At 44.2% G+C, this 18,764-nt stretch overlaps 1 protein-coding gene across 1 annotated transcript; it reads right to left on the bottom strand.

The window, feature by feature from the left end:
- Window positions 1-2,822: 2,822 nt before the first annotated feature.
- On the bottom strand, window positions 2,823-6,211 carry LOC123939008 (glutathione S-transferase Mu 3). Its single transcript, XM_046000897.1, has 8 exons — window positions 6,081-6,211; window positions 5,623-5,698; window positions 5,197-5,261; window positions 4,138-4,219; window positions 3,944-4,044; window positions 3,528-3,623; window positions 3,330-3,440; window positions 2,823-3,020 (listed from the first exon to the last, which is right to left on the bottom strand). Exons 1-8 carry the CDS (start codon window positions 6,129-6,131, stop codon window positions 2,922-2,924), a joined length of 681 nt encoding a protein of 226 aa, XP_045856853.1. The 5' UTR covers window positions 6,132-6,211; the 3' UTR covers window positions 2,823-2,921.
- Between the last annotated feature and the right edge of the window lie 12,553 nt (window positions 6,212-18,764).

The following is an 18,764-nucleotide window of genomic DNA, read 5'->3' as shown; positions in this document are numbered from 1 at the left end:
TGGGCACTGAGTTGTGTACGGAGTTGCTGAATCGCTATGTTGTCCACCTGAAACTAATAGAACATTCTATGTTAATTGTACATCAATAAAAAATAGATGTATATAGCACAGTATAACAAGCAAAACATGGAATTCACCCTTTTGAAATGTACATTTCAGTATAGATTGTCCCCAGTGCATAATGGTTCTAACAAAGAAAAAAAAAAAAAGAAATCCTTAGCCCTATCTCTAAGATCCCCTTTCACTTCCATCCTGAAGCCTGGGGCTCTCCCATTGGCGTAAAGTTAGCATTTTTCAGTGTGTCCTTCCAGCCCTTTTTCTGTTTCTTTCTTTTCTTTTTTTAAGATTTATTTATTTGAGAGAGAGAGAGCACAAACCGGCGGGACGGAGGGAGAGAAAATCTTGAGAAGCCTGCATGCTAAGTGTAGGGCCCAATGTAGGGCTTGATGACCCCAAGATCACAACTTGAGCTGAAACCAAGAGTTGGATGTTTAAGCGACTGTGTCACCCACATGTCCCCTTCCAGGTCTTTTTCTACGCATTCACAAACATAAATGTATCTGTAGAAAATGCTTACCTTATGGTTTCCTTCTTTAAAATGCAAAAGGTTTTGCACGGTACATGCTTATCTGCAATCCAATTTTTAAAATTCAACAATGTGTCTTGGGGGCTTTCCACATCAGTTCACACAGTCTCATTCTTCAGTTGCCTTATGGTATTCCATGCTACTGATGGTCATGGACAGGATTTTCACCTGTTCCCACAAACCATACCACAGTCTTAGCTTATGGCTTAGGGGAGGTTTTCACCAGAATGGAAATTGTTGGGTTACAGGACGTGATTTGATTTTTAGAAGATGTTGGCAAACTGTCCTCCAGTGTAACTAACTGATTTGCAGGCTCACAGGCAGGAAATGCCAACACTTCACAAACATCTTAGTTTTTGTTCATTTGATAGATGGAAAATGGTCTCTCACTGTTGTAATTTGCAGTTCTTAGATTATAAACATCTGTTCAGGGGCGCCTGGGTGACTCAGTGGGTTAAGGCCTCTGCCTTCGGCTCGGGTCATGATCCCAGGGTCCTGGGGTCGAGCCCCGCATCGGGCTCTCTGCTTGGCAGGGAGCCTGCTTCCTCCTCTCTCTCTCTGCCTGCCTCTCTCCCTACTTGTGATCTCTGTCTGTCAAATAAACAAATAAAATCTTAAAAAAAAAAAAAAAAACATCTGTTCATACTTTTTTTGGCTAGCACATTTCTTTTTCTGTAAATCATTTGTTCATAGATTTCTGTCCATTTTAAAAAAGTCTTAATGATTTATAAGAGTTCTTTATATAGTCTTTATACTGGTACTTTGTCTTTGTCCTTTTTTTGTCTCGTTTGCCATCTTGTCATTTAATTATACTTATTTGTCCCTTGTCATAGAAAATTCTTAAATACTGTTCAATTTGCAAATATTTCCCTTTATGGCTTTTTGTTTTTATGTCCTATTTAGAGAAATCTACCTTAAGATCACAAATATTCTTACATTTTCATGAACACTTACTTCTACAGCTCTGTTTAATGTTGGGACTGCATTGAAGATGAGTTAGTTTTAGTGAATGGTATGAGGTTAGGGGTCTATTTTTTTTTTTTTAATTTCTTTTCAGTGTTCCAGAATTCATTGTTTATGCACCACACCCAGTACTCCATGCAATATGTGCCCTCCATAATACCCACCACCAGGCTCACACAACCTCCCCCCCACCCAAAACCCTCAGTTTGTTTCTCAGAGTCCACAGTCTCTCATGGTCCATCTCCCCCTCCAATTTTCCCCAACTCCCTTCTCCTCTCCATCTCCCCATGTCCTCCGTGTTATTCCTTATGCTCCACAAATAAGTGAAACCATAGGATAATTGACTCTCTCTGACTTATTTCACTCAGCATAATCTCTTCCAGTCCCATCCATGTTGATAACAAAAATTGGGTATTCATCCTTTCTGATGGAGGCATAATACTCCATAGTATATATGGACCACATCTTCCTTATCCATTTGTCCGTTGAAGGGCATCTTGGTTCTTTCGACAGTTTCACGACTGTGGCTATTGCTGCTATGAACATTGGGGTACAGATGGCCCTTCTTTTCACATCTGTATCTTTGGGGTAAATACCCATGAGTGCAATTGCAGGGTCATAGGAAAGCTCTATTTTTAATTTCTTAAGGAATCTCCACAGTTTTCTAAAGTGCCTGCACCAACTTGCATTTAAGGTAAGGGTCTATTATTATAATTATTATTATTAAATATTTTATTCATTCATTTTGAGAGAGAGAAAGCATGCAAGTGCACCCCAATGTGAGGCTCAGTCCCATGACCCTGAGATCATGACCTGAGTTGAAACCAAGAGTGGGACACTTAACCGACTGAGCCACCCAGAAGCCCCACTATCATTTTTAATTGGTAAGTAACTACCCCAATATTACTTATTGGTTAGCTCACTAGTTTGAAATTCCATCTTTATCACACTACATTCCCACGTATAAGGGTCTGTTTCTGAACTTCAGTTCTGCAAAATCCACAGTCCCATACAGTTTAACTTGTTATCTATGCCACATCTTTACAGGGCTCTAGTCCCATGTAATGGACCTGTTCTCTACAGTTGCACAATCTCACCTTTGTTTCTAGTGCTTGCTCTCAGGACTTGGGCAAGCACCTCTAGCTTGGAACACAGTTGTGGTGTAGGGGGATTGTCAGTGTTGCAGGGATTGGATTCACATCTAGGAAATTTTCCACATATCCTTACTCTCTTCTGGCCTTTACTCCCAAAAGAAATTCCAGCTAGACACCAGTAGCCTAAATGCTATTTATTGAAAAGAGCGGAGAAGCGAGGGTACACGCTCCCTAGGGACAGGATGGAATAAAACAAGCAGTGCAAATCCATCTCCGGCTCAGCATATTCTCTTGTTGCCCCACTGGGCCATCTTGTTATTGATGGGCATCTTCAGGAAGCGGTCAGACTGCATGTAGTTAGCTATCTTCTCCAAAGTCTGAAGGGAAAGCACACCAAACCTGGTAAAGACGCTAATCCAGTCCAACAGACCCATCCCAAACCAGGGACATTCCCATACTGCCTGTCTCTATAGCATCCATCTCACCCCCGGCCACAATTTCATGCAGATAGTGCCATTAAGGTATAGAAGCCAGGCCCTTCCCAAGACATGAAGGTTTAGAGGTTCCAATCATGGATCCCTTTACGCAAATGCTGGTGCTGAGAAAGAATATACCATAATGGGGTCCCCTGGGGACCAGGGGAGTCTGGGAGTGTTTCTGCAAGGGAAAGGTGCAGGGAGCATCACCTCAAAACGGCACATGAAAGCCTTCAGATTTGGAAATTCATCCAGGCACTTGGGCTCAAACATACGGTTCTGATCCAAGACATCATAGGTGAGGAAATCCACAAAGGTGAGCTAGGGGTGCAATAAGATGGTCAGGTTTGCAGAGTTCAGTAATATTGGGAGAGAGAAAGGCATCTTCCCCCTTTCCTGTCTTCCTACCTTTTCTCCTGCAAACCATGAGAATTTCCCCAGGAACAAGGAGAACTGTTTCAGTTGTCCAGGTAGCTGTTCCAAGTACTGAGGCTTCATTTTTTCCTGGGAGAGAGGGAAAAAGAGAGAAAGAGACGATAGTTGTCACCACCTTCAGAGCGAGTCAGGGCATGGGCCAGTGAGGGACACTTAGCGGCCCCCTCCTCCATGTGCCTCCCTCTTACTGCCTTCAATAGGGGTTGCAGAACAGAGAGAACAGGGGGCCAACACCAGAGTTATAGGACAAATGGAACACCCCCCCCCCCCCCCAGCATTTCTGACAGGCTGGGTTGGTGGGACAGCAGAAGTAGCAGAATGGAGCAGAATGAACGCCGGGGTTTTTAAACACTCCTTTTCCTTAATGCCTGCCTGCTAAGGAGACTTACAAGGTCAGGGCTGTAGCACAGCCGGATCAGCTGCATGCGGAAATCCATTACTTGGTTCTCCACGATGTCCACTCGAATCTTTTCTTCTTCAGTATCGCCACCTACAGGCCAGCGGATGAGAAATCTCCCTTGGAATCATCCACCTCCCGGAGAATTGCCAGCCTGGTCTCCCTCGCTGGCCCTACCCAACTCACACATATTGTGCTTGCGAGCGATGTAGCGCATGATAGCATTACTCTGAGTGATCTTGTTCTTACCATCCATGAGGTACGGCAGCTGGAAGGAAAAGGACAGTTCAGATGAGCAACCGACCTCTCTCTTGCCTCCCTGCCTCTCTCTCCTGGGGAATTTGAGACTTGCAGGTAAGTAGTAGAGAGAAAATACTGTGTTAGGACAAAGAAGAAAATAAGTAGAAAGTAGCAGTTGGGTCCCCGTCTGGTTCTTTTTTTTTTTTTTTTTTTAAAGAAAGGAGGGCTTCTTTTTTCTTTTTTTTAAAGATTTTATTTATTTATTTATTTGACAGAGGGAGGGAGAGAGATCACAAGTAGGCAGAGAGGCAGGCAGAGAGGGGGGAAGCAGGCTCCCTGCTGAGCAGAGAGCACCATGTGGGGCTCTACCCCAGGACCCTGAGACCATGACCCGAGGCGAAGGCAGAGGCTTAACCCACTGAGCCACCCAGGTGCCCCCCCACCTGGTTCTAGACCAGGGCTCTTAATCTGTGTGTGTGTGTGTGTGTGTGTGTGTGTGTGTGCGTGTGCACGCAGCCACAGACCTTTTGTCAGAATAAGATTTTTAAACACATAAAGCAAATTATGTAGGATTTCACAATTTGTAAAACATTAAAGAAACAGAATTATCATGTGTGCCTATTTATGTGTTAAATAACAAGGAGGTGTAATAACTACCATACTTTCAAAGTCTGATGCATGTAATTACTATTTATGTACAAGATCTGCCACACATGTAATGTAATGTGAAAATACTCAATTTCTACTAGTGACAAGGTCACAGCCATGGCTAATAACCAATGCCACTTATTACCTATATTCACCGGAGAAGGAATTGTTAACTTTTCAATCGTGGTTACTGGAAATGAAAATAACTTTTTTCTCAAGCTCAGGCACCCTTGAATTCTACCTATTTTATCCAGGTTAAGAGCCCACATTCTAGATGCCCCTAGACCAGAGAGGAAAGAAGCAAGGATATACTTGAAGGTCTTCCCTTCTGCCCCCTCTTCTGCTAAGGCCACCTACGTTAGGAAAGTCCAGGTCGAGCTTGAATTTCACATCCAGCCACTGGCTTCTATCATAGTCCGGAGCTGTAAGAGAATGAAGTGGGCCCCAGCCTTCTTAACATCCTGCCTGAGGAGAGTACAAACATCTAAAGAAATAAGCTCATCTCAACACCTCACATTCCCAGGCTCCCAAAGTTAACCATTTACTCTCCGGGCCTATTTAGTAAACTGGGTTGGACTGTGGCAGAGGGAGGATCCCCAGCTCGATAAAGGATGAATCCACCTCTCCCCACGCGGGACACAGCAGGGGGCTCCCGGGTAATTGGGGCAGACGTCCCACCCAATTTAGGCGTGATGCCACCCTCTGGGCATAAGACCACAGGGACAGTTCCAGGGCTGGGGGCTTAGCGCTGGGCACCGGGTCACGGACACTGGACGCAATTACCTTCCCCGCACGTGTACTGTTTCTCCTCATAGCATGTTTCGGTGAACTCTAGGAGCATGCGGATGGCATGTGCCAGCTGGGGAAGAAAAACCCGCCGTCAGCGCCTGCGCGGCGGCCACAGGCCCCTCAACCCCCCGCCCGCCAACGTCCCCTGGCTGGGGCTGCGGAGACCGTGCATCCTGCCCAGGCGGTCGTTAAGCCCCCCCCCCCCCCCCCCGCCCGAGATCGACCTCAGCGTCTTGCTGTCCTCAGCCCTCTCCGGGGCCAGGCGATCCCAGAAGCCAAGCCGGATCGGTCTCCGTGGTCGGGGAGCTCGGCTAGGGCGGGCTGCGCCGTGGCGAGGGTCGGCGGGCTCCGGAGTATCGCCCCTCCTCTCGGAGGCTGCTGACCCTGAGCCCCCTGTCACCTCCGCGACCGTCTCCCTGACCGAGCGGCTCGGTCGGCAAGACGGCACTCACCCCGCGAATATCCCAGTAACCCAGAACCATGGTCGACTTGGACAACGACATGATGATGGTCCAGTGCCTTCGAGGTCTGGGGGTACGCGGCAAACGGGCAGGACTTTATACCCGACGTAAGTGGGCGGGGCAAAGCGAGAGCTCTGACTCCGCCCCACCCAGCGTCCTCCCCTCTCTCCGCGAGTCCACAGGAATAGCGGCGGGGCAACCTGTGTAGTGTTCAGAGCCGGAGGTAGGGCCGTGGCGGAGGCTGCTGGGTTTGGGGCTTTGCGCTCCCTGGTGGTGGAGCTGCGCTCAGGTGATTAATAGTGGCAGTCAGGGCAGGAGGAGCACCAGCAACCCCGGGCAGTGAGGGCCCTGGGGAATCCCTAGGGTGAGATTTCTGTCCTAAATATTTCTCCAGAGGGAGGGGGAGGGCATGGGGAGATGGACAAGCACCGAGAGGTGATAAAGGAAATTATCAGTCTTCAGTGTTTGTGGGCCCTGCTCCTGGGCTCCCAGCGAAGCACGACTGTTATCGTGGTTACAGTGACTCCACCAAACTTGAAAGCATGGGCTCTATTTCTGTCACCAGCACGCATTGTACATCTGTTAGCAAACAACAACAACAACAACAACAACACCAAAACCAAAACAAAAAAAAACAAAAAGAAACATTTCAAACTAAAGATAAGAGTAAACATCTCCCTAAGTTCTGTTCTCATAGCCCTGAAGCCTTCACCCTTGCACATACTAAAAGCATAAGATAAAATTTGTGATTTTTCTGAAATGTCCTTCATCATGGTGATTTGTAACTCTTTTTTATTTTTAAAAGATTTTATTTATTTATTTGACAGAGAGAGAGAGAGATCACAAGTAGGCAGAGAGAAAGCGGGGGAAGCAGGCTTACTGCTGAGCAGAGAGCCCGATGCCAGGCTCGATCACCAGGACCCTGGGATCATGACCTGAGCTGAAGGCAGAGGCTTTAACCCACTGAGCCACCCAGGCACCCATAACTCTTGATGTAACAGAAAACCATATATACCCTGTAGTAAACATTCATTCTCAGCAGCACTCTCTTCTTTGTGAAGATTTTGTATCCTGGGTAGTTGTCCTTACTTGGGTTCTAATAAAATTCTTTTCCTTTTTTTCTTTTTCTCCCAGTTCTAAAAGGTTTGTTCATTATGTGTTGGCAATTCTGCTCTGTTGGCACAGTAGGCAAGCTATCAGAGCAGCTCACCTGAGAACACCTTGGGGTCGACTGGAACTCTGTGCTGGTACTAGCACCAGCCCCCTGTGCCCCTCTGACTTCTCAATGTCTCACAGCTGTATCTGGTAAGTTCTCCTGATATCTGGACCTCCTAAGTTGAAGCTCCTGACTTTTTCCCCAGCTGTTAAAGGTTACTGGTTGGTAATGTAATCTAGGTGGGAATAACCTAGAGGGGGGATTTGATGGGTTGGTTGTTTCACTTTGGCATTATGCTGATGTTATTAATATGAAGCTTGAAACTTGAATACAGTTTCTGGCTAGAAATAGGAGAGACTAAATCACTCAGCTCTGAAGAGAGGGGCCATTTGCTTCTTCCAGCCAAACAGTGCTTTCAGGTGACTGAAAGCCTAGAAGTGTCTGAGGATGTTCCTCAAGACCTGTCACAGCCCCATAGGAATTCCCATCCACTGAGGCAAGGGTTCCTCTGGGGTCTTACACATCAGGACTGATCATCCAGTGCTCCGAGTCCCCTCGGGGGTCTTAGATCTTGCTGGGGAAAACTGAGACATCGAAGAGTATATCACAACTGTTTAGAAAGTGACACGAATGAACAGCACCCTGTCAATCTGCCACACTTACTATTCTTAGACCTTATTTAAGCCTTATTCTAAAAATAAAACCGAAACTAAAAGAAATGGGGAACCTTGCTTCAAAGGATGGAACAACCCCAGAAAACCAAAAGCCACCGACAGAAATTCTAGTTGGCTATACGTATAGCACAAATGAGCCTATAGCTGCAAGTATTTACTTAAATGGGAAAATTTAAGGATAATCTGAGTCTCACATGGGCCAAATAGGGTTCTTTTGACATGTCTGAATTAGTTTCTTGTGCACACAGTTAGAGAAAGCCAGCTATAAGACGAAGTCACCAAACACTGGGAAGACATCTGGTTCAGTCAATGAAACCACCGGCTTTCGGGAAGGGACCAATGATCACAGAGGTGCTCTGGCTTCATTTGGTTTGTCTGTTGCTGGAGTTTTTTTTAATCTTTGTACACAAGCAGCCATGTTCTAACTGGAAATGGGAAATAACGAATTAATGGATCCATAAATTGTAAGGCCTTATAATTAGATTGTTTTTATCTTTTTAAAGATTTTATGTATATATTTGACAGAAAGAGACAGTGAGAGAGGGAACACAAGCAGGGGAAGCAGGAGAGGGGGAAGCAGGCTTCCCGATGAGCAGGGAGCCCAATGCGGGGCTTGATCCCCGGACACTAGGATCATGACCCGAGCCCAAGGCAGACGCCTAACGACTGAGCCACCCAGGTGCCCCAGATTGGTTTTAATAAAAGGGGTATATTTGGAGGGGCACCTGGGTGGCTCAGTGAGTTAAAGCCTCTGCCTTTCCGCTCTGGTCATGATCCCAGAGTCCTGGGATCTGCTCTGCAGAGAGCCTGCTTCCTCCTGTCTCTCCCTGTCTGCCTCTCTACTTGTGATCTCTGTCAAATAAATGAATAAAATCTTTAAAAAAAAAAGGAGGGGATATTTGGAAATTGGGTCTTTAGTGTCCTCTCTACAAATATTAATGAAACATAGACTAAAGGTGTTTGCATCCTGTTCGTGTACACGTGTCCCTGTGTGATACAAGCATAAGATGTTTGCGCTACTTCTGGATGGTATTGCTCAAATTACCTTGTGGAAGAGCTCTGTTTAATTGGTTTAAAGGCAAGCACTTGTAAAAATTGGGCAGTCTAAAACTCGAAAGATAGAAGCTCACCCAAATGTTTTTCAAGTTCACATGCTCTGGGATAAAATTCTCCAAATTCTGACTTTTATGTTATTCCATACTAAAGACACATCCCAGGAAGGGACCTAAGTGATGATCCAAAGAGATAAAGATGAACAAAATTTAGGACACGTGACCCCTTTCCCAATAGTCAGAAGAATGAGGGAGAGGAAGACAGGCAGACTCTACAAATTCTAAACCTACCCCTTGCACTCCAAGCATAGGCACCAGAGTTGGTACCCAGCCCACTGCTTGCCCCCGACCTCTACCATGGGGCTGAAATGCAACCAGACAGCAGAAGGAGGTTTGTTTTTTTGGTTTTTTTTTTTTTGTTTGTTTTGTTTTTTTATGTTATCGGAAAACTTTAAATCTGCCTCTGGCCTTGCCAGTCACAACCCTGTCGCCTTTGTCTCTGCCTCCTCCTGTTCCAGTACTCTACCCAGCCGCTCCCAGGGCCAGCTCCTGTGCTGCCTTCGTGCCTCTAGCGCCATGAACTCTGGCTCCTCCTACCCTATCAAGGAGCAAAGGCATCCCAAGCTATTGGGCTACCTCCTTGGGAGGCTCAAACTAAAACACCTCCCAATTCAACATGAAGGAGCCCAAGAACTCCCCTGGACTTAAGCCACTCACTTCAGAGTTCCCCACAGGAGCCCCAAATAAAATTGGTCACTGGGAAAGAGACTGATGGACTTTCCAGTGGATACAGATGCAACAAAATGCTGTATTAAAGCTAAAGTAAGGTTGTCAGTTTGATTTAAATAAACGTGTCTTTAGAGTTATCAATATTAAATATAATACAGAGAACCAACTTTTGTTCTACCTGAATTAATACATTAAGCTTATGTTATCCCTGTTGTAGTTTATCAGCAGGAGAGGACTTAAAATAATGATTGACTTTGTTTGTCTCATGAAGTTTTCATGGGTAATTGTTAAAAATGAGTAGGTGAAATAAATGAAAGGGTTTGTGCATAAACTTTTAAAGAGCTTCCAAAAAAAAAAAAAATCACTGGTCATCTAAAACTTTGAAGTTGTGCTAAGTAAAATGATAACTTAGGTTAAATTCATCGGCTATCCAAGTCTTTTCCAGATAAGATGAAATATTAAAACACTACTAAATTTAAGTTTGTCTGCTTTTGGCTTCTTATTGCAGAAAAATGAAAGATAATCGAGTAGGTTGTAAACATGCTTTGTGCCTTATTGAAAGGTTATACTATGAAAAGAAGTTTCTAGAAGTTATAAAATATATTCATAAATTTGCCAATCTGAAGAATTCTGGTGTCATAACTAAGGATTTGTTACTAGTTTTCACTGCAGACTTAGGTTTCTCAGAATTAAAATTCTGATGATTGAGACTGCTGGAAGACGATTTAAAAAAGCGACTCTGTATGTATAAAAATAGGTATGTAAGAATGACATAAGAAATGAAAAGACATTTTTGTTGATGGAAAAGAAAATAATTTTGTCCTGAAATGAAGCTGGTTAGTTAGAGAGGGAAAATTTAGGACAAAATCTAAGTTTAAAAGAAACTTGTAGAAGGTTTGTGAAGGTGAATCCTTGAAAAAAATTTTATGTGTGGTCAGGACTGACTAAGATTGAAGTAAATGAGTTTTAAAAGTACACTGATATAGGGGCGCCTGGGTGGCTCAGTGGGTTAAAGCCTCTGCCTTCAGCTCAGGTCATGATCCCAGGGTCCTGGGATGGAGCCCCATATGGAGCCCCATATCGGGCTCTCTTCTCAGCAGGAAGCCTGCTTCCCCTCTCTCTCTGCCTGCCTCTCTGCCTGCTTGTCATCTCTGTCAAATAAATAAATAAAATCTTAAAAAAAAAAGTACACTGATATAAAATTAAAATTTGGCTTTTCTCTCTGTTAAAAAAAAAAGACCCAGTTTTTTGGATTATTGGTCTGTTCTTGTTAAGTAATTATAAACAAGTTATTTTTTTCTTCCTTATTTGCCCAGAAAAACAAGGTTTCCATATTTGTTTTTATCAGGTCTTTGATTACTTTAAAAAACTAAATCTTTCACTATTAGAGGAACTGGGTGGCTTGGTTGGTTAAGCATCTGACTTTGGCTCAGGTCATGATCTCAGGTCTTGGGATAGCGCCCCTGATTGGGCTCTGTACTCAGCGGGGAGCCTGCTTCTCCCTCTCCCACTGCCCCTCTCTGTGCCCCCCCATTTCATGCTCTCTCTCTCAAATAAAAATCTTAAAAAGTATTAAAGGAGTTAAGTTTTGCTAACAATTATACAACCTCCCATAAAATCTTTTATGGCCACCTGGTTAAGCAGTAATTAAATATTAAATTTTATAATAATCTATGATCTTATGTAGACACATCCTGTAAAACATTCTGTGGTGGGTTTTTTTTTTTAAAGATTTTATTTATTTATTTGACAGCAAAGATCACGAGTAGGCAGAGAGGCAGGCAGTGAGAGAGAAGGAAGCAGGCTCCCTGCTGAGCAGAGAGCCGGATGTGATGCCGGGCTCCCAGGACCCTGGGATCATGACCTGAGCTGAAGGCAGAGGCTTTAACCTACTGAGCCACCCAGGCGCTCCCATTCTGTGTTTTTTTTTAAACAAACTTCCCAGAAATTCAAATCCTAAATGAAATATTTTTGACTAATTAGGCTTGCTAATTTGGTATGTTAATTTACTTGGAAAGCACTGTCAAACAACAATAATCCTTAGGTTGTATTTTATGGATAAATGCTATAACTGCTCTAGAAGGTATATGAAATTCCTAGTTTTATATGTTCTGTTATTAGATCATCACTCATCACTTGATATTTTGATTTTTTTAAAAAGATTTTATTTATTTATTTGACAGAGATCACAAGTAGGCAGAGAGGCAGGCAGAGAGAGAGGGGGGAAATAGGCTCCCCTCTGAGCAGAGAGCCGGATGCAGGGCTCGATCCCAGGACCCTGGGATCATGACCTGAGCCGAAAGCAGAGGCTTAACCCACTGAGCCACCCAAACTCCCCAATATTCTGATTTTTGAAATGTTATACGTCAGAAATAACTGGATTTCCTTGCCACCTATATTATAATGAGCTCTCATACCAGATTTTTAACCATGTCCATTTTTGAGTTCTTTGTTATTTCCAGTTATTTTTCTGATGCTCTTGCAAAATGTGCTTCCTCTTCAAGGAGACTCATAAAAGGAACTTTTGACAAATATCGTTATTTGATATCTTTAAGATCATAAAACTAAGCTAAATAAAAATTTCCAGAACTAATAGAAAAAGCTGCATTCAAACAAGAATTAATAACATGGAGCTAAATGGATAGAGAAAGATGATTATAGTTTTTTATGACTCTGACTTAAAAGATTGTTGGCTCTCTAATGTTTGCTCTTTCAGATTAAGGAAACTTTCTCTTAAGATATCCATGATCTATAGAAATATGATAAAAATATTCCTTTATGGGGCCCCTGGGCGGCTCAGTGGGTTAAAGCCTCTGCCTTTGGCTCAGGTCATGATCCCGGGGTCCTGAGATCGAGTCCCGCATCAGGCTCTCTAGGAAGCAGGGAGCCTACTTCCCTTCTCTCTCTCTGCCTGCCTCTCTGCCTACTTGTGATCTCTGTCTGTCAAATAAATAAATAAAATCTTTTTAAAAATTCCTTTATGAACAAATTAAGATATTTCACTTTTCTCCCTACCTGAACCCTCTGAAATTCAGAAGACCTAAGTGAGTATTCTTTCTTTCATAGCAATTACAGTTATTTGCATAAGTTCAATAAAAATCTCTTCTCCTTATAAGAGAACACCATTGGAAACACTGGTTATATTTTCAAGGATTTGACTGGAATGTTGTATTTGAGAGAGACATGTACAGACTCAGATATGACCAGACAGTTTAAGGAATTAAGGTTGACTCTATGAAGCCAATAGAGCCCTTTGGAAATGTTGGCCTGATACCCTTGCTTATGGAGTTCTCAACAGCCTTTCCAGGTAAGTAAAGAATGTTGCTTCCTGGAAGGTGCAAGAACCTCAGGATATTTTGGGAGTCTTGAGAAGAGTAATTCGTCCAAATCTACAGATATCACAGGTGAGTCTGATGGTAAGTATTTGGATTGGCTTCTGGCTTCAAGAGGCTACTAAAAATTTAATCTGGAGATTCCTTATGAAAAGTTCCAGAGGTGTCTGTCTGATTGGCTCAGTCAGTAAAGCAAGCAACATTCAGGCCTGAGGTTGTGAGAATAACCCCACACTGGGCATGGAGCCCACTTAAAAAAAAAAAAAAGTTCCAGCAATGCAAGTTTGAAAGACTATGGTCAGTCACAGTTCTTGCTGAGTAGATAACTGGGCCGAGTTTGTTAAAACTGGACCTGCTTCACAAACAAATTAGTCTTCAATTTGGCTATCTTTAAAGTGAGGGTGATTATGGGGCACCTGGGTGGCTCAGTGGGTTAAGCATCTACTTTCAGCTCAGGTCATGATCCCAGGGTCCTGGGATCCAGCCCTGCGTCGGGCTCCCTGCTTAGCTAGGAGTCTGCTTCTCCCTCTGCCTAACTCCCCTCCTTGTGTTCTCTCTCTCTAATAAATAAATAAAATCTTTTTTTTTTAAAAATGAGGGTGATTATAGAGAGAAAATGTTCCAATAACACATCTTTGTAGACATTAGATTTTAATACTATTTATTATAAACTAGACTAGATCCTGAATCCTTCTGGTTTCCTCAAGTATCTGGCCCTGGCTCTCCAAGCTAAGGTTTCTAGTCATCTTCTCTTCTCTTAACTAAAACTGCCCATTTTCCCTAAAACCCTAAAGACTGATGCTGGACAACTTGAGGTTAGCTTCAGAGGAATTGCCACAAAGCCAATATATAGACAATCTTTGTACCTTTTGCTCTATGGGACACTCAAAAAGATCACAGGACACATTCAAATTACAAACCGAAAAAACCCATCTGATTGCCACTGCCTGTTCCCACTCTGCCTGAGGGCGTTTCAAGCCTGACATCCGAAAATCTGGCAGCATTCGAGACTCAGGCACTGGGTTTGTCATTTGCTCCAACCATTAACCTGTGTTTTACTTTTGTTTCCCTAGAAAATGCCTCTTCCCAATTACTTGACTGCTTCCTAACAAAGGCAGAATCTCTGTGATGGCTAACACCACTTACTGCCCCTATAATGAACTCCCCCTGGGAGATAGAATCCGTATAGATAAAATCAGACAGCAAGTCCCTTGGCAGCAAGAAGCCCTTGACCTCCACGCCTGCCTTTGCAAGGTGGCGGGGACTAGTTTACTCAGCTATTCTCTTGGATACCCACTGATATCAATTTTAGAGGGAAGGATGGGTTTAACTGTAATGTTACTTTTCCATAAAATACACTTGGGGATAAAATTAATGATGTCATATAGTACCAAACTATGTAGGAAAATATCCAAGTTCTCTATCTCTGATAGTTCCCTTCTATTAGCACAAGGAACCAAGAATTGCGTCCTATAGCGTTTCATTTCCTTCCATTGCAAAGCCCCTACTGCACCCCAATTCAGCTTGAAGCAGTGACAGAAGACGGGCCTCCACCCACGTTCCATAGGAATGGAATGAAGGACTGACAGTGGGAAATTACAACAGGAAAAAAAACTTAGCATGTCTCACTCCACGTTGCTTCTATTTCCCTTGCTGCTAGAACCTTTAAATTTAAAACTTCTGCTTAGCCCAGGACATAGGCATCAAACAGCTAAGATCTGCAAGAATGGCTCTTTACCCCAAACCTACCTCATCTGAGGAGATAAAGTGGCCAAAGTGGTCATCATTTGGGGTCTTCGACAGTAAGGAATGATCACAACTTGGGAGAATTGGGTAATGAAGTTAAAACTAACAAAAAATTTAAAACTTGTTTTTCAGACAACCATTTCCCCCCATCAGCTAGTGTGTCTTTTCAGACCCCACTAACAAGCTCACTCGCTGTCCCTGCAGAAGCCTGGATTCAAGGCCAGTTGATATGGCTCCAGCCTGGGGACAAGGCTCTGCATTTCTTTTCCTTTTCCTTTTTTTTTCTTTTTTAAAGATTTTATTTATTTATTTGAGAGAGAGAGAGAGAGAGTGAGAGAGAGCATGAGAAGGGAGAAGGTCAGAGGGAGAAGCAGACTCCCCATGGAGCTGGGAGCCCCGGGACTCTGGGATCACCTCCTGAGCCGAAGGCAGTGGCTTAACCAACTGAGTCACCCAGGTGCCCAAGGCTCTGCATTCCTCATCAGAGACAACGAGCCTAAGACCCCATCTAGGTCATACCAGCGCTTGGCGCTGGCCCATAGCCCCTTCTCTTTATCCTAAGAAAACCTCCTGATGTGAGGGACTATTTTGCCTTCTTCTGATGTTAAGTCTCTGCCCTGAAGAAACATGGGAATATATGTTATGTTTGCCCCATGCACATGCTTCATCTTTCCCATAAATAATCATCAATTTCCCTACCTTTTTATCAAAATATATGTAAAGGATTCTTTGGATTTTTTTCTTCTAAGTCTGTTTTAACATCACATTGGTTTCTTCAAATTCTGCTTATCGGAATTCTTTTATGGTCCATATGCCTTTGTTATAAATGTTACATCAAAACTAAACAATCTGGGGTGCCTGGGTGGCTCAGTGCGTTAAGGCCTCTGCCTTCGGCTCGGGTCATGATCCCAGGGTGCTGGGATCGAGCTCCGCATCGGGCTCTCTGCTCAGCAGGGAGCCTGCTTTCTCCTCTCCCTCTCTCTCTGCCTGCCTCTCTGCCTACTTGTGATCTCTCTCTGTCAAATAAATAAATAAAATTTTTTTTTTTTTAATTTACTTATTTGACAGAGAGAGATCACAAGTAGGCAGAGAGGAAGTCAGAGAGAGGAGGAAACAGGCTCCCTGCTGAGCAGAGAGCCCGATGCGGGGCTCGATCCCAGGACCCTGAGATCATGACCTGAGCTGAAGGGAGAGGCTTTAACCCACTCAGCCACCCACTGATCCACTGGTGCCCCAATAAATAAAATCTTAAAAAAAAAAAAACCACTAAACAATCTAAGTCAAGCTCGTGTGCTGTTTGCTCACCATTTGGTCTTAATAGAGAAGATATAACACTTCTAAGCTTCCCACCATTTATATTACAATAAATTTTCCTCAACAAAGAGCTCTAGATAATATATAAGATATATATATTTTTTATATACAATATATAAATATGTATCATACACATGCATACATTATGTATGCGTATGTATATTATATAATGTGTGTGTGTATTTATTACCCCCCCCCCCCCACACACACACCTGGCAACAAGGGACTTGACATACCCAGGACAGACAAGCCAGTCATCCTGGAGCCAAGAGACATAAAATAAGGTTGATCTTCAGTGCTTTCTGAGGAAAGATTAGTGATCCAAAGGGGGCAATGATAAAGGAAATTTTCAACTTTCAGTGTTTGTGGGCCCTGCCCCTGGGCTCCCAGGGAAGCACGACTGTTAGTTACCAAGATCAGAATGACCTCACCAAACTTCAGAGCACGGGCTCTACTGCTGCCCCGAGCACACATTGTACATCTGTTAGCAAATAACCTAAAAGAAACATTTCAGACTAAAGACAAGAGTAACAATCTCCCTAAGTTCTGTTCCCATACTTTTGAAGCCTGCAGACTTGCACATAAAATAAAGTGTGTGATTTTTCTGAAATGTCCTTCATCATGGTGATTTGTAACTCTCGATGTAACAGAAAACCACATATAACCCTGTAGTAGATGTTCGTTCTCAGGAGCACTCTCTTCTTTGTGAAGATTGTGTATCCCGGGCAGCTGTCCTCACTTGGGCTCGAATAAAACTCTCTTCCTTCTTTTTTTCCTTTTGCAATTCTCAAAGCGTTGTTCGTTTTGCTGCGGACAGAGGGACTGAGACTCTTGACCACCAGGAAATGGCTGCTGTCGAGGGTGGTGGGAAGGCTGCTCCTCAGAAGCTTTCTGGCCTGGTCTCCATGGCATGGCCGTCAGGACACTGAACCCCCAGCCCCCAGGCCCGAGGATGGGAAACCACATTTCCCCCCAGCTTGCTGAAGTGAGGTTGGGACTTTTTTAAAGAACACCTCACTGAAGGGAAGAAGGGAAAAAGTATAAACGCATAGGGACAGATGAATTAAGATGCCTGGATTTCTCTTCCAAAGTGCCAAATTAACCTGAGGGAGAAGACAAACATGTTTGGTTTGTTTAAGGTTTTTATTTATTTATTTGAGAGAGAGAGCACAAGCAGGGGGAGGGCCAGAGGGAGAGGGAGAAGCAGATCCCCACTGAGCAGGGAGTCCGGCTTGACTCAGGGGCTCAATCCCAGGACCCCAAGATCATGACCAGAGTGGAAGGTGGGCGCTTAACCGACTGAGCGCCCTCGGCATCCCAAAAGGTGATTATGTTTTGAACGCCTATGATATGTCAGGCAAGAATCTAAGTATACATTGGCTGACTTACTCCAATTCAAGCTTCACAGCAGTTTTGTGAAATAGATTTTATGTCCATTTTATGAGGACAAGCAATGCCTGGGGAGCTTGAGGTTCTAAACTTCAGTTCCCATGGGTGGCCTGGGATTCAAACCCAGGTCCAGTAGCATAACCAGTGCCAGTTCCACTGAGCTTGGGTGCTCTGGCAGCCACTCACCTCGCCTGTCTTTGCTGGGAAATCTGGGGAGCCCTGTGCTAAAACACTTGGTTGGTTGTTTTCTGGTCCTGAAGTCTTTCCCTGTGTCTAGGACTCCTTCAGCTCTCTGAAGCCCCAAAAGGGTGATGGGTTAATATCTCCTCTCCCCACCGGAAGGAATCAACATTTCTGGTTAACTTTGGCCCTCGACAGTCAGATTCTAAGACTCTTGCCTTTTTTCCCTTTTGTGAAGGAAAGTTTTGGCTTTCCTATTCAGTGTGACCAGCTAAGATGTGATTTTCAGAGGCCAGGCACTTGAGGGAATGGCACAGGCAGTCCAAAAGACCCAGACAAAAAAGGGGAACATCTTAAGAACCCTCCAGGGCCACTGCTTAGAGGCACATCAAGTCTTCTGTGTAGCCAAAATCTATAAACTCTGTTCTGTAGGGAGGGGAGTCCATGACAGTTATGAGATTTCAAAGGCTATGTATTATACTAAATATTAGAAGCCACAAACGGTCCAAACTCTTCATGTAACCTTTGAGAAAATAGGGACCCAGAGTGTGAAGTGACTTTACTACAGGTCCAACAGTCAACTGGTAGACTTTCAACTTGCAGTCCAATGTTCCCTATGCTCTGCCACTGAAGAGACAAGCTGGGGGCGCGGGGAGCTCAGGGTTGGCTCACCCAATAGGAGGGGACCACAGTCATATTAAAAGGGGAAGTTGCCATGTCCAGCCGGGAGCAGCTGACATGTTAGTGCTGTTCTGGGTCCCGAGCCCAGGTGTTCCTGATCAACCGCCGTCAGCCTGAGCACTCTTTCCTCCTGTGAAGAGTTGTACCTCAGAGGTCCTGGGTGCCTTGGGACATAAGGGGAGCAGCGTGCAGAGGAGAAAGATGGAGTTTGTTCGGAGAGTAAGGAGAGGTTGGGCCATAGTTCTCAAATTCTCTCGGCTCCAGCTATACTACAGGAATCCCTGCTCACCGTCCAACAGCCTGGCCCAGGCATGGGTGTGGGGCTGTGGTGTGGTGCTGTTTGATGCCCAGTGTCCCACCTCTTCCTGCCTCGCTGCCTTTGGCCCCCCTCAGGCCCAGAAGAAGCTGCAGGGAGGCACATA

This window comes from Meles meles, chromosome 1 (assembly GCF_922984935.1).
Source record: "Meles meles chromosome 1, mMelMel3.1 paternal haplotype, whole genome shotgun sequence".
NCBI classification, from domain to species: Eukaryota; Metazoa; Chordata; class Mammalia; order Carnivora; family Mustelidae; genus Meles; species Meles meles.
The sequence above is the reverse complement of the archived record's forward strand: the minus strand, read 5'-3'. Positions and strand labels throughout refer to the sequence as shown.

Coding starts and splice junctions, on each gene's coding strand:
- LOC123939008 (XM_046000897.1), bottom strand. CDS start 6,131: ATGTCGTTGTCCAAGTCGACCATGGTTCTGGGTTACTGGGATATTCGC. Junction 3,624..3,943: donor TGTGCTACAGCCCTGACCTT/GTAAGTCTCCTT, acceptor CCTCTCTCCCAG/GAAAAAATGAAGCCTCAGTA. Junction 3,021..3,329: donor CTTTCATGTGCCGTTTTGAG/GTGATGCTCCCT, acceptor CTTTCCCTTCAG/ACTTTGGAGAAGATAGCTAA.